Consider the following 15,100-nt stretch of genomic DNA (forward strand, 5'->3'; position numbering starts at 1 on the left):
CAACAGAAGATGGCCCAAGCACTTAGGCCCTGCCAGCCATGTGGGAGACCTGAATGGAGTTCCAGGCTCCTGGCTTCATCCTGGGCCAGCCCTGGCAGTTGTGGTCACCTGGGGAATGAACCAAAGGATAGTTCTCTGGTTCTCTCTGTCTCTGTATTTCTCCCTTCCTCCCTCTTTCCCTCTCTCCCTCCCTCCTTCCTTCTTCTCTCTGGCTCTCTGTAACTTTGCCTTTCAAATAAATCAAATAAATCTTAAAAAGAAAGAGAGATTATCAAAGCGGGAAGCATGGAGAAAGTCTCCAGGAGACCGTTCACAGGGAAAAGAACTGCAAACCGAGGACCTTGGCAAGCAGCCACCACAGGGGACGAGAGTGACGGAAAGAACCAGAATGCAGGGGAATGGGGGCCAGGGAGCCACGGGAGCCAGGAGGAGGTCACACGGACGGACGTGCTGTGGTGCGTTCAGCAGGCCAAGGCTCCAGAGGTGGAGGCGGGCTGTGAATTTGTCAGTGACCTTGGCAAGAGCAGTTCTGGCCTCAAACCAGAGAGCAAGTGGTGGGGGGTGGAGTGGGGGAGCTCCTGCGGGCGGGTCCAGGAGAGTCTTCTCAGAAGGGGTCACAATGGTCCTGTGGACTTGGGGGAAGCAGGAGAGGCCGAGGCGGAGCCAGGGGCCTCTGGGGGAGGGGGCATGGGGCGGCGCGATGACCCTGCCCTGAGCTGGGGCTGCAGATGTTGGTGGTCTGGTCGGCCCTGGGAGGCCCACAGGGCAGGCCTTCGGACCCCAGGGCAGTACTGCCCAGCGCAGGCGTCTCTTCCCTTGCACATCACGCTGGTGGGATGTGGCTGCGCTACCGGCCCTGCCTGACCCAGCCCACACTGTTACTGCCACCAAGGACAGCTCACTGCCCTGCTGCTGACTAAATGCACAGTTCTTACACCCCCCTTTTAGAGGAATTCTGAGAACACGGAAGCCTAGGCACAGGTGGGCTCCCTCCTGCTGACCTGGGGTCAAGGGGCACGTGAGGTCATATAGAGCAGGCGACACAGACCGACCAAGTAACGCAGCCATCTCCTCCCTGCGGGGCTCACGGCTACTGTACCTGGGCCTTGCTTTCCTCGCCTTTGAACTTGACACAGGGCCTCAGCTTCAAGTTTGGGCTCCCTTGGTTGTTCTGCTTCTGAGACGCCAAGCACTTGTGCCTCTGCCGGATGCTGCCCTTCAGGATGGAGGAATCCTTGGGGATCCTGGAGGGAAGGGGTGGGGCGGTGCTGTATGAATGGCAGGGCCCAGGGTCCACGGGGGTGGGCGGAGCCAGGGTCAGTGAGCTTATGCTTTTGAGCTGCAACCTGGGACTCAGACCTGGTGGCTGAGAAACTGCCACCAGCTACACGCCACCCGTCCTGTCCCGGCTTCAGTACAATCCATCCTGTCTGGCGTCGGGGATGAGGAGGCCTCCACAGACTGCCATGCAAAGCCCTCTCCCTGTGCCATGCTGTCCCTGTAGCCAGCAGAGGCTCCAGCAGGGGGCATACCTGAGCTCCGGGTAGACGTTCTCCAGGTACCACTTGAAGTCCTGGCATTGCAGGTTGGCCCTCAGCATCACTCTGCTCCGAATGCTGGGGGGCAGCGGGAGGGGGGGGGGTGAAGACAAACAAGGCTGTCAGAGGCCAGGGAGAGAGCACAAGGCACCACCCACGCCCACATGCCTCTTCCATGTCTCCAGCAGGTGCTGGGAAATCGGACCAGGAGAAGATTCCCATGGCTCCAGACAGAGCTACAGAAACCCTCAGTGGAACCTCACAGCACAGTAGCAAAGACATCAAGGGCTGAAAATGGACTTTGGGGGTGTTTTTAACTTTTCATTAAAAGCAAAGTGGTGAGAACACTTGCTGTGTGGTTAATAATTCACCATAGGGACTCTGGGTGGGCCTCCTCCCGGTCTCTCCGCAGCTGATAAACCACGGCCCAGGCCCCAGCCTCAGAGCACTCTTCTTTAGCCGGGCCGGGGGCCTGGGCGGGGTTTGTTCTGCAAAGATCACCCCCGGGACAGCTGGCGTGTGTCAGGCCGGGTGCCCTGGAAGGGAGGTGCTGCAAAACTTCCAGATGGTGGGACAGGCAATGGAACAAACCATCCCAGCCCCCCTGGGCCACAGAGGGGTCCGTGGGGGTTGTGTGACACCAGGGGGGGGGGTGCCCTTGCATGTTGGGAGCAGGGCGTTTCACATGGTAACAGTCACACTGGCATCTGGAAGGAGGGGCCCCCTCAATCTTGACAAACCAGGGGGCAGGTGGGGCAGGGGCACAGGGGAGCAAACAGATCAGCAGGAAATGAGAAGTTGTGCCTGCAGAGCTGCACTTGGAATCCCACAATAGATGTGGTGGGCAGGGGTAGGGGAGGTGGGAGAGGGCCGGGCAGAGTAGGGGCTCTGACTGTACAGACCCTCAAGGGTCCGGAGGCACAGCGATGGATGGGGCAGGGAGAAGAGAGGGAGCAGGAGGAGTCAAGGCTGGCATCCAGTTTCTGACCTGGGCAATGGGGTACAAGGCGGTGGGGAATGTGGGATAAGAAGCAGGGTTAGGAGCAGACTCCATGAGTTCTGTTTGGGACTCGTTGAGATGGAAGCTCCTGGAGGACAGGTCGGGGTGGTCAGCTGATTCCTGAACAGAAGTCCTGGAACTCAGAGGAAGAGGTCCAGCTTAGAAACGGAGATGTTTCTATGCCAGCAGCACAGAGGTGGCCACGAGTGCCGGGGAGGACATGTGGTGAGCAGAGGGCCTCTGACAGACCACCCTGCGAGGACTGGAAGAGGAGACGCAGCCCCCAGACAGGACCCCAAAGGCGGAGCCTGGCAGGGGCAGGAAAGCCAGGGGCAGGGGCTCAGCAGAAGGGAGCAGTGGGGGAGGCATCACCTCTCCATGCTCATGGGGACAGCCGGGGGTGTCAGGGAGTCACAGCTGGGCCAGGCTGGGGCAGCTGCTGCTCATGGAATGATGCAACACACAAGAGATGGGGGGGGGGGCACCTGGGGGACTACGTGCCCATGCTCCTCTGCACAAGACAATCACTGGGGTGAGGGTCTCTTACAAATTCTACAGCCCCGGCCACTGCCTGGAGCAGGTCAATGAGCCCCCTGGGGGAAGGGCGAGGACACTCCCCGAGAGGTTCTAGAAGCTGACCAGCCGGGGGACCTTCTCGCACCAGCGTCGCATCGCCTGGGAGCTTATTAGCAACACAGACCTCTGGAGTCAGAGTTTGCATTTTGACAGGATCCCCGGGAGAGCCGTGTGTACATTAAAGTTTGAGAAGCCCCGCGCCAGGAGGAGATGAATCCAGGCAGCAGGAACTCAATAAAATGCTGATTTATGAATGAGCACAGGATTGAATGGCGCATCTGGAGTACAGGTGGAGGGCTGGCCTGGCGCACAGCAAGCACAGCCTGTCCCGGCAGACCAGGGACCGAGAAGGATGGCGCAATGCAGTGGCGTAGCTCTGGGCAGGTTGGCGCCTGCTTCATCGGAAGGCTGGGGCTGGGGTGGACTGGGGTGGGCAGCAAGGCCAGGGGGTGCCCGAGGAGGCTGATGGCCACGGGGCACTGGAAGTGGCACTACCTGGTATTTCCAGTACTGGAGAGCAGCCTGCATGCAGGAGAGGAAGAGGTGCAAAGTCAGGTTTGTCCAGGGCTCAGAAGCCTTTGTGGGGAGAGGAGAGGGTGTTAATAGATGGACAAAGAGGCGGAGGATCTGGAGAGAGCTCTGCTTTCAAGCAAGAGAGTGGAATCCCAGCTGCAGAGGGACCAGCGGGATGGAAGGAGGGAAGGGGTTTGGGGTGGGCCTGGCCAGTGGGCCAGAGGATCTGACTGACAAGGGATGGGAGGCAAGGCCCTGAGTGGGGCTGCAGGGATGGGGTGGGCTTAGGCTCTCCAAGGTGAAATCATTTTGGTTCTAATTTAAGCCTCCCACACAGGGATGGCCTCAACCTATGACGCTTAAGCTGAAAAAAAATTTTTTTTAAATCTGCTCAACAGCCTCTGTGTCACAAGCAGTGAGCGACATTGGTATGACAAAAAGCCCCCCGAAGAAACATAAATGACCCTGCACCTGCAAACTAAACCTCCATTTTTTATTTTAACTCCAATCAGCTCTAGGGTAGGGAGTGCCAGGTCATCTAGTTTAGGAATCAAACAGGTATGTTTGAGCGTGCACCTGCCTCTTGTAAAATAGTGCAATCTGGGGCAAGGGCCTCCACCTGCAGACGTCTCAACCTCCTTATCAAACAGGGGGAATCGGTCCCACTTCTCCGAGTTGGAGGAGGAGGAATGAGGTGCCTTCTGCAAAGGTATCTCCTTCTCAGTAATCACTCCTCTCCCCATCTTCTTACCCCGGGAAGCCCAAGCAGAGCTGTCCCGGGGAGAACCACAGGAGGAGGGGGCTTGGGTGACTGAGAGCAGGGGAAGGGACCCCACCCTGAGGGACTCGGGCTGCCTCACTCACACCCCATCTTTCTGTACGAAGCTGGGAAGGTGAGTGCATTGGACACAGCACAGCTCAGCGCTCCTACTGAGCTGGTGGCCCCTGTTGCCAGAAGTTTCTACGAGAGTGGCAAGAAGCCCTGCACACAGAAGTGGGCTGGAGTGCTAAGGGGCTCAAAAGAAGAAGAGATGGCCATAGCTCAGGGCCAGCAGCTCAGACCCTCGGCCTACAGCCTGGGCGCCCTTCAGTCTCCCCGCCCCACTGAACCCCAGGACGGACACTCACTTGCCAAAGGGCCTCTCCAGGGCGAAGGGCCGGGCGGCGTAGTAGTACTGTTTGTAGTCATCCATCCACACTTCCGCCGTCCGCTTGGTGTTCCTGGGGGAGGCAGGCGAAGGAGCTGTTGGCAAGGAACCGTGGCCCTTCCAGCTCCCACACACACGACTGCTTTGGGCCAGTGACACCACTGCTCCCAGGATGCCGGGTGCAGCCAGGACCCACTCTGGCTTCCAGACGGGCTTTCTCCCCTGAGACACAGGATGCTTTGAGGAGTAAGAACAAACCTTTCCCCAGAAGGCACAGACCAGAGAAATCACGCCAGAAACTGGTGGCAGGAGAAAAGAGCCAGGCGAGGCGGGCACATCCCTTGGCTGCCAGCAACCCTGCGTGCAAGGCAGCGCCTGTGCGACCACCTGCTTTTCACCCCGCTGGGGTTCCTGCCCTGGCTTCTCAGGCGCTAAGGGTCCAGCTCTCCAGGTGGAAAATCAGCACACGCATGGTCTCCCCGCAGGCTGTGCAATTAGCTCAGCACAGGTGTACAGGATTAAGTAATCAAGCCATCTCTTTCAGACCTTTGGCCGGCTCTGAGTTGTTTTAATCAAGCATTGGCTCTGAGTCTGACCCCAAAGGTTAAAGAAAAGGAGCAGACACCAAGAATGTCATCCTTGAGCAGTCAGGGGTGCAGGGGTGCCGGGAATGGCCCCTGAGCAACGAGAAAAGGTACTGGAACACAAGCAGGGGGGTGTGGCCCCAGCAGCAGCAGCACCTGGGAGGCCCATGGACGTGAACTTGGGCTCTAACTACAAGGGGCTGCTCTTGCAGATTCTAGATCTGTTTTGGAGCAGGGGTGTTCCCTGGAGCTGTGTGGTGAGCCCTCCCAAGCAGCAGGGCTGAAATGACAGGGGCAGAGGCAGCCTGGTTTGTGGGCAGGGGAGGCAGCTAACAGGGCCTCACACTGGTCTCACCATCAGCAAACTGGATCCCGCTGAGCAGGCGCTGGGCCACGTCTCTCTACCCCCCAAAGGTCCATAAGCAGCAGTCTCCAAGATTACAAGTGTCTGGAGCCCCAGGCAGGCACGCGGCTCCAGCACAGCCACTGCCCCCAGCTTACCTTTACTTTCTGAAACCCGGGGAGCTAAGGCGGCCCTGCTTTGTTTCCCCACGGCTCCCTGCCCTGCTGATTTTCGGACCACACAGCAGAGGAAAAAGGCAGAGATGAGGGGCCAGGAGGAGGAGTGAGCTATCAGACAATGAGAGGATCAGGGAGAGGGAGAGGAGCTGCAGGGAAAGAAGACGCAAAGGAGAAAGGGACGGACATGAATGGTTTTGGAAGGAGAAGAGAAGGAGTGGAGAGAACTCAAGGGAAGGAGACGGGAGCGTAAAGGGGGGGGCAGGCAGTTGCACGCCCTTGGTCACTGAGTCCTGGCTATCTGGGGTGGCGACACGCTGTCCTGCAGGCAGGAGAGCAGACCAAGGCCCCAGCACCTGTCCTGGCCTGCATCCCTCTGGGGCACTGGGCACTTGGGTAAAAACGACCACTCCCTCCCGACTTTCACAGCTGCTGGAGCCTGGCCCTGCAGGATGGCGTCGACCAGGAACTCCATACACCCTTGGCCAGTGTGGAATCCCCTGAGGCTTCGGGGTAGGGGCCACTGATGAAGCCTTGGCCTTAGCCCTAATGCTGGATACGGCAGCCTGGACCCCCAGGCAGAGACCAGTGAGCAAAAGTGCAGCTCCAATGCATCCAGACATGTGGGCCACCTCACCGAGCACCACGGATGGCTGCGAGCCCCGGGCCATGGCCACCTTGCTGTGGTCCACGCAGGCCGAGCCCCTGGCGTGCACTTACTTTATGTACGTGTTGGTGTTTCCATTGGGGAACACGTACGGGTGCTTCTTCCGAAAGACATGCCCCACTCGGCTGCACGGGATGATCTCCAGGCTGCCCCTGCACATCCACACTCGGAAGGAGATTTCTGCAAGACAGCCACACCCCTCCTGTTACTTCCCACTCCTGCCCCACCTGCTTGGAGGCACCAGGCGCCAGGGAGCCCCTTGCTCCAGGCCTAGGGTGCACTGGCTGCACACACAGCCAAAATGTGGGTGCCAAGGCTGGATGGCCTCAGTGTCTCTGTAAGTAAAATGGGCCATTCCTAACACCTTGGAGGGTGGTGTAGGCAGGGGGTGGGGGCCAGGAGAGGCAGTGTCCTGGGATGATCTGGCCTGGAAAAGAGAAGCCTTGGGGGCAAGAAGAGAGTTGCTTGTGAACATGCTGAAAGTTCCAGCGTGGAAGATGGATTACACGCATTCCCTACAACCCCAGAGGGTTAGAACCAGGACGGATGAGAAAGGAATTTCATCTGACAGCAGAAGAGGACTTTCAAAATTGTCAGGGCCCAGATGCTGGTCCTAGACCATGCGACAGGCTAGAAAACTACACAGCAAGGATTCAACCATGGCCAGCCAAGGGGGATGGGGGAGAACTCACCGCCACTGTTCAGAACTGCCTGCACCTGGCGTTATTACAAAGCAGAATGACTTCAGACCATTTTCTTACTGCTTTTAAATTCTCTACAGATGATGTACCCCCCTCCTGACTGCACCAAGGTGCACACCCCTTCCCTGCCCTCTCCCTCCTGGGTGGATCACTGGTGGGAAAGGCAGCTTCCGACCTGTGGGTGTCCCTTCCTGGCCCATGCCTGTCAAGGCAAGTGCAAGCATGAAGACAGCTGGCGCATGCGAAGTCACAGGGGTGGTGGCCTCCGTGCAGGCATGTGGAGGCAGAGCAGGTGTCCACAGGCAGGTGAGGAGGACGTGGGTACTCTGGGGCCTCCTGGCACCAGGCTGCCCTGCACCCGCCAGTGCAGGGTCTCCCTCTCATCTGCTGTCCCTTCCACTTCCTGCTCTCCCTCCCCAAGCTCCAAGCCTGTGCCTAGGCTCGGCTTCTTCAGAGCGATCCTCAGCTGCTCTCACTCACCTGTCCTCAGCCACCCTTGCCCTTCCCCTCCACCCTTGCCCTCCCCCTCTGCCCCTTTCCCCGTCTCCCTGCAAAAGCTGCTCAGTTGCTGGCCTGGGCTCTTTCCCTCCCTCCCGCTCACTCCATCACTCCCATGCACCTGCTGCAGGTTTCCTTCAGAGTGGGGGCCTCAGGGACTAGAGCAGGAAGAGAGGACTTCTCACAGTGGCAGCAAAACGATGGCCAGAAGGGAAAGAAAAGACAGGGGCCTGGCTTTGGGCTCAGTAGGCCGGAGTCTGCAGTGACCTATTGGCTACAGCCCTGGAAACCGGCTTCAGCTCATTGAGGCTCGATGCCCCGTATGTCAAACACAGATCATAAAAATACGCCACAGGACTGCTGTCAGCACCAAACGCGATGGACTTTTGAGAAAGACGGTGCAAGCCCTAACTGGGGAGGGAATCCGAAGCGGGCATCGAGACACACTCTGCAGCCAGTGTACAACCATGGACCCCAGAGTGCAGCCCCCTCCTGTGCCCTGGTGACTTCTTAACAATCCACAGCTCCTTTCTTCCCATTGTCTGCTCTACCTCCAGAGACACTTGGAATCTGTGGATGTAACATTTGAGACTGACTCTCTGTAAGGTCCCTGGAGTGGAGGGAGTAGGCCTTCAGTCATGTGTTTGCATGAGTCACTGAGCGAGGAGTGGTTCAACCAACTCCCCCCCTACACACACACACACACACACCCACACTCCCCCAGCAGTGAGCACCTAGCACCCCTCCCCCCCAACACACATACTCCCAGCAGTGAGCACCTGGAGAGAGACCTGAGGGGAAGGACTTGGAAGAGAGCCCTCTCCAGGGACTGCAAGCAGGATCCATTCTCCCACTCAAAAGGGAGCACCCTCACCCCTCGACACCGGAGATGGAGGCCTTGCTTCCCAGATACAACATACATGCACACTGTGGCCAGCTTCCTTCCAAAGTCATGCCTGCCTTTCAGCTACAGTCTTTTCCTTTCCAGGTATTCAAAGGAGACAGCTTCACCTGCTCATTTGCAAGGCAAATTCCCCAGACCTGGGACTCCGCCCTCCTCTCTACCCACTGCAAGCCATTTCTGTCCCTGGGCTCCCCTGGCCCAGCCATTTGCTTCTGTTTGGGTCCCAGGACCTCTCACCTCCGCCACAATCACATCCCAGGACCTGATTTGCGCAGCGCTGTCCCCTGGCCCCAGCTCCCTTCGCCTTCCTTCTGCTCGCCGGACATCCATCTCCAGCTTCACCTCGAGGTTCTGCCTCTGTCCTCCTGCCACGGCTTCCTCTTTAGGCCCCAGAGTTCACTCCCTGCTGAGGACTCACCTCCACCCCAGCAGTCCAGCTCTCCCCAGACATCGTCCACTCCTTTCAGCCTCAACCCACTGCCCACGGTAGCCCTGCTGCCTCTCCTCCACGGAATCCATCCTTCCTACTCCTCAGTCTTCTGTCTGCTGCTTTAGTGCAGAACTTGAGACTACGGCCAGTTCCGCCAGCGTTAGGCATGGGTGGGAAGCACCCCTGCACTGACGCCCCGGGCCCGGCGTTGTTCAGTTCTAGCTCAGGTGTTAGCTTATTAATCCTCCTAACTGCCCTGCTCAGGGGTTACTGAGGTTCTCCCCCGCCCACCCCGGTAGCCAGCAGCTGGGAACCCCTGCCCATCTCTCCACCACAAAAGGCACGCTCTTGCTCTGACACCACCCGGCCTCAACAGCCAGCATCTCCCGCTGCCCAGTGCAGCTACAGATACCGATACAGACTTCAAGGCACTCACGGATGAACAAGAGTGACACACTCTGCCCAGCTGTCACATTTCCACCTTGTCAACTCACTCACCCCATCCTGAAAAACACCCATCTTAGTTCTCCTGCGGGCCACCTGCTGCAGCCCAAACACACCTGCGGCCTGGGAAGGATGACTTCGAGGGACCTTGCCTGGGCTCGGAGGCTGTGCAGAGCAGCCCAGATGAGGCCCAGAGCTGTGGGTGGCTTCGGCTTATTCTCCTCCATCTGGGGAAGGGACGACTTGTTGGCAGACTTGGCTGCTTCTAGGATGGGGCCATCTCCCTAACACTGAGCCCCTAAGCACAGACGGGGTGAGGCCAAATGAGAAAGTGTGGGGGCTAAGCTATCCCAGCAGGTGAGACACAGTTGTCCTGTACAAATGCTGCTCACATGTTGCAGGAGAAGGCAGCCAGCTCTGGTGGGGCAGAGGCCCCTGCATCATCTAGCTGATAGATACAACTGTCCTGTGACATGTATGAATCAGTGGTGGGTGGGGGTGGGTGGGGGTGGGTGGTCCTACCCTTCAGGGCTGAAATCCAAGGGCAGCAGGCTTGCGTTGCTTTCTGGAGGCTCTGAGGAAGAATCCGTTTTCAGGCTTTGGCAGAACTCGGTTCCTTGGGGTTACTGGACTGAGGCTCCCTCCTCTTTGCTGGCTGTTGGCCTGCGGCCTCTCAGCTGCCTCCATGCCGCTCCCTCCACCTCCAAACCAGCAAAGGCTCAGGCTTCACAACCTTCTGACTTCCCCTTCCTTCTGCCTCTGGCTGAGAAAGCTCGCTGGCTGTAAGGGCCTGCTTCACTGCGCTGGATGGGCCTGGCTGATTCTGGGTAGTCTTTTAACTTCAAATCACTGATGTGGCCGTGTCACATCTGCATAGTCCCTTCCGCCACACACACACACACACACACACACCAAGCCTGGCCTAGCCTGGTGCCCCAGACTGCACGCTGCGGGTGGTGGGTGGTTGTGATTTCCCTCTGAGCCCCACCTCATCTCTCTCCTTCCATCACTGTCTGTGCACCTGCTGTGCATTGGAAATCCCTCATGCTAAATTCAGGAATCCCATATTCTCCTTTCCTGTGTGTGCCAAGGCCTCCTTGCATACTCATATCCCCACCACCTACACACACACGCACGCACACGCACGCACATTTCTTACTGGGTAACAGAATCCTTCTCTCTCTAAAGACCAAAAGCTAAAACTGAGATGCAGTTCAAAGTAAGTAGCTAGATTACATGTATCCGGTGTTAGGTAAATTGGAGTTTAAGCATCCAATTTTAATGCAAATTAACTTCTGAAAAAAATAGTCTAAGAGAAGAGCCACATTTCTCTAAAGCCTGCTCACATGCTGAACTTTAGATGTAATTAGCACGACTATTGAGCTCATCTTAGAAATACTATAAGGAAATGATCTCACCAGGGTCAGGAGTGTGAGTGTGTGAGTGTGTGTATGTGTGTGCGTGTGTGTATGTGTGTGTGTGTGTGTCTATTAAGGCCTGGCATGGCTTTCACGTGACCACTGCAGCCAATCCATCAGCAGCTGCTTCTAACAAGTAAACAAGAAGGGGCAGGGTGAGGGCAGTGTGGGACTGAGCACTGGCGAGGTTGCCCTGACCATCAATCTTGTGTTTTTGTTTAAGAGACAGACAGGGAGAGAGGGGAGAAGAAAGAGGGGAGACAGAGGTCCTTTCACCCTATCTACTGGTTCGTTTTCCAAATATCCACCAAGGCTAGGGCTGGGCTAGTCTGGAGCCAAGAATCAGGAACTCAGTCTGGGTTTCCACATGGGTGGGAGGGACCCAACTACTTGAGTCATCACTTGCTGCCTCCCAGGGTCTGCATTAGCAGGAATTTGGGCCCGGGAGTGGAGAAGAACTGGAACAGGAGCCCAGGCACTTCGATCTAAGGTACAGGAATCCCATCTGGCCTCTCAGCCACTAGGGCAAGCACCTGTGTGTAAAAATACACACGTCTAGAACACTCAGAAATTGTACCTCTCAGGAAGGGAATGATGCCTCCACCTGCTGTTACTATTATTAATCTCAAGTTTAATGAGAACCCTTAAACGTGGTCCCATTTAACGCAATGACACCTGCTGTAAACAGAGCCTCACATAAGGTTGGTCCTCTGTACCCGTGGATTCTGCATCCTGGGAGTCAACCAAGTTTGCATGGAAATAATACCCCATTCACGTAGCGCTTAGAATGTATCATAAGTAATCTAGTGATGATTTAGAGGACACGGGAGGATGCAAATGCTACACCATCTCACATAAGAGACTGGAGCAGCTGCCGCGTTGCTCTGTGTGGGGGTCCTGGACCTGATCCTCTGTGCATATCAACAGCTGCCCTTCCCAGCCTGACTCCCCTTCCTGTTCAGTCTCTTGCTTTTGAAACAGGCGTTTGGTGAGCAGTTTCTCCTGTTCTGGGCCCCCAAGAAGAAGACACTGGCTGACTGCAGTGCCTCTAAGGAGCAGGAGGCAGGGCAGGCCAGCAGGCACCGGCAGGTTACAAATACAGAAGAGGGCTCAGTGCAATGTGGGATAAGGGGCACAGAGCAAGGGAGAGGCGGGCAGGTGGGAGACTGGAAGGCATCCTAGTCCCAGAGCTGCCCTTGCCCTGGGATCAGCACAGGGCATGGAAGTGGAGTGCGGCCCTGCTGAGGGTGGGCACATCTGGGAAGGGTGGCAGGCCCCGTCAGTACACCTGTACTGAAGGCTAGAGGACCCCAGGAAGGGGGGACCCAGCTGAGGACTGGGCCTCCTGCTTAGGACAGGAGGGGGGCACTGTGGACCCAGGCGGAGGGGGGGCGGTGTTTCAGAAGGGCCTCTTGGGCAGCAATGGCAGTGGGGGTGGCAGCCTTGATGGGGTAGACCACTTAGGAGGGAATTGGGGGGGATGGAGAGAAGGCAATGGGTGTGAGTGACAGCAAGGGGACATCTTCAGGACTTGGTGACGTAAGGGGCAGCGAGACTCCACTGTTGCACCCCAGGACCCGGATTCTGCACCAACAGGCAGCTTCCTCCACTGCCCAGCACTGCCTGTCCCTTGCAGTTGAAACGTCACTTACACTCCCCAGCCACACCCATGATCATCACACGGGCCTTCTTCACCTGCTCAGGAGCCCCGGGGTCCATTCCCACCCACAGAGGAGACGCTGTCCGTGGGACAGATGCATCCACCGTGGGAAAGCCACTGCGTCTTCTGGCATGAACAATGCTTAAGAAAAGCAAATTTGGAAACAGCTTTGTAAGGCTGTATTGTGGGAGGCTGGGATGGGAGAAAAGGGAGCGCTCCCTGGGAGAGCTGCCTACCGGGCTTCCTTGTGGTTTAAAACACTATGGGGGCCGGTGCCACGGCTCAATAGGTTAATCCTCCACCTGCAGCGCCGGCACACAGTCGGGGCGCCGGATTCTGTCCCGGTTGCCCCTCTTCCAGGCCAGCTCTCTGCTGTGGCCCAGGAGTGCAGTGGAGGATGGCCGAGGTCCTTGGGCCCTGCACCCGCATGGGAGACCAGGAGAAGCACCTGGCTCCTGGCTTTGGATCAGCACAGCGCGCTGGCCGCAGCGGCCATTGGAGGGTGAACCAACGGTAAAGGAAGACCTTTCTCTCTCTGTCTCTCTCTCTCTCACTATCCACTCTGCCTGTCCAAAAAAAAAAAAAAAAAAAAAAAAAACCCACTTTGGGTTGGACCATGAAATGTCCTTCCCGTCCCACCCCAGCACCCAGTCCCAGCTTTTCTGTTCAAATCAGCGCTTGTCCCAGCAAAGAACTTGCAAGCAGCCGAGGCAGGACGAATACTTGACGTGAGCAGCTGTGTGTAACCCCTGCTCTAAGGGAAAGCTACTGGTGGGCCGGGCCAGAGAGCTCCGTGGTTGCGGCTAACATGCTGCCTCGGCTCCAATGGGAACACTACGTGGAGGCACGAGCAGGCAGAATGAGCCCCAACTGACGGACGCTGCAGGGAGTCAGCCTTTAACTTAAAGACTTCCCTACAATTCCACAAAAATGCTCTCAACGGCTAAAGTTTAAAAATAAAAATAAGAATAAGTTTTAAAAATGGCTGTGTGTGTCAGTATTGCTGCAAACACAGTTTTGTCAAACTTTGTTTCGTCTTTGTCAAACCAATGGTTAAGAATGATATACTACCCTAGTTTTCTTGATCAGCGATTATTTTAAAATTTACGTATGAGTAAAATGCGCATCTTTTCATTTGATTATTATTTATAGCCCTTGCCTATATTCCTTTTTACTGGTTGAATTCTTTATTTAGTGGACCATTGAGCCTTTGACTATAATGTAAATTAAAAATATTATCTCGAAAACTAAAAAGAGAGAGACGGAAGGAGGGAGGGAAGCATCATTATATTCTTAGAATCTTGTCTATGAACCACATTCAATCTGTTCTCTGTATTATTTTATATCACATTAGCATGAAAATTGTGTTATAGTAACTAACACACATTTGCTGTGACCCTTAGAATCTAATGTATTAATACATTCCTTCAAAGTTTTTTTTTAAAAAATACACACACAAAAATACATTATCTCTCACACACACACAAGTTCTCAACAGGTGCATTGCTGAACTGTGAAATGGCGAGCGCGTTTATCTGGGCATGGACTGGATGACAGCTGTCCATCAAAAGTGCTGCACAGAGGATCCAGCAGCCGGCCCAGAGACAGCCTGGGACTCGCTACTGGCCAGGGGGTGCCGTGATCACCAGGGCATATGTGGGCTCCGCCCAGCAAGAGAACTCCTTGTCCCATGGAGACTGCAAAGGTTTATCTGGCTCTGGGTCTACCTGCGCTGGTGCAGGCAGACACAGGCTGGAACCCCACACCAAGGGCCTCCGTTACGTCCAGTGAGGCCCCCGGGGACGGGCTCCCGGGGCAGGAACTTGGTGTGATGAGTGGGTGCTGGGGTTTCTGTTTGGTTTGCTGAACTTCCAGTCTGGGCAGAACTTTTCTGATGAATTTCTCTACAAGGCCCACTTTGGGTGAACAGATGCTGTGGGTCAGGCCAGAAGCCATAAATTTCCAGGAAATAATTCTTAGTGATTGAGGAAGAAGCCATAAAGCATGCCAGAGACAGGGAGGGGAGGAAACGCTGGCAGTGCCAGTGCCCGGGACCGCAGCCCAGTGCCCAGAGGAGCCCTGAATGTCACTGTGTTGGCCCATCCAGGGTGCAGAGAGCCCATTCTGCACACGCTCCCCAGTGCCCAGGGAAGGGGAGGCCTTGGCACCACGGGACCTTCCCTCTTGCTCCACTGTGATCTATTCACTACAAAACGCGCTACTATGGGTCTCCCACATGGCAGGCGCTACATGTGCAAAGCTCTGAGGACAACCAAGGACAACATAGACCACGCTCTCTGCCCTGGTGCAGCCTACACTCTGGGGCTCTCTGAGGTCCCACTTGCCGACAGGAGACCAGGCCTGACCACGCCCAGCATGCAGGGTCAGGCTTTTACGTACTCACTTCAACGGACTCACATGGCAACCCCCAGGAGGAGGGTTACCATCCCAAAGTGACACTTTCCCACATAAAGGGGAGGAGGGTCACTTAGTGTCACCA

At 56.3% G+C, this 15,100-nt stretch overlaps 1 protein-coding gene across 1 annotated transcript in view; it reads right to left on the reverse strand.

Annotated features, from left to right (window-relative positions):
• GALNT14 (polypeptide N-acetylgalactosaminyltransferase 14) overlaps positions 1-15,100 on the reverse strand; it is a 196,699-nt gene that overhangs the window by 9,200 nt on the left and 172,399 nt on the right. The window contains exons 10-13 of the mRNA XM_062210174.1: positions 6,599-6,725; positions 4,756-4,848; positions 1,533-1,616; positions 1,100-1,244 (exon numbers count right to left, since the gene is read on the reverse strand). Of these exons, the coding sequence (XP_062066158.1) occupies positions 1,100-1,244; positions 1,533-1,616; positions 4,756-4,848; positions 6,599-6,725 (449 nt within the window). The remainder of the gene's footprint in view (positions 1-1,099; positions 1,245-1,532; positions 1,617-4,755; positions 4,849-6,598; positions 6,726-15,100) is intronic.

This window comes from Lepus europaeus, chromosome 13, assembly GCF_033115175.1.
Source record: "Lepus europaeus isolate LE1 chromosome 13, mLepTim1.pri, whole genome shotgun sequence".
Lineage (NCBI taxonomy): Eukaryota > Metazoa > Chordata > Mammalia > Lagomorpha > Leporidae > Lepus > Lepus europaeus.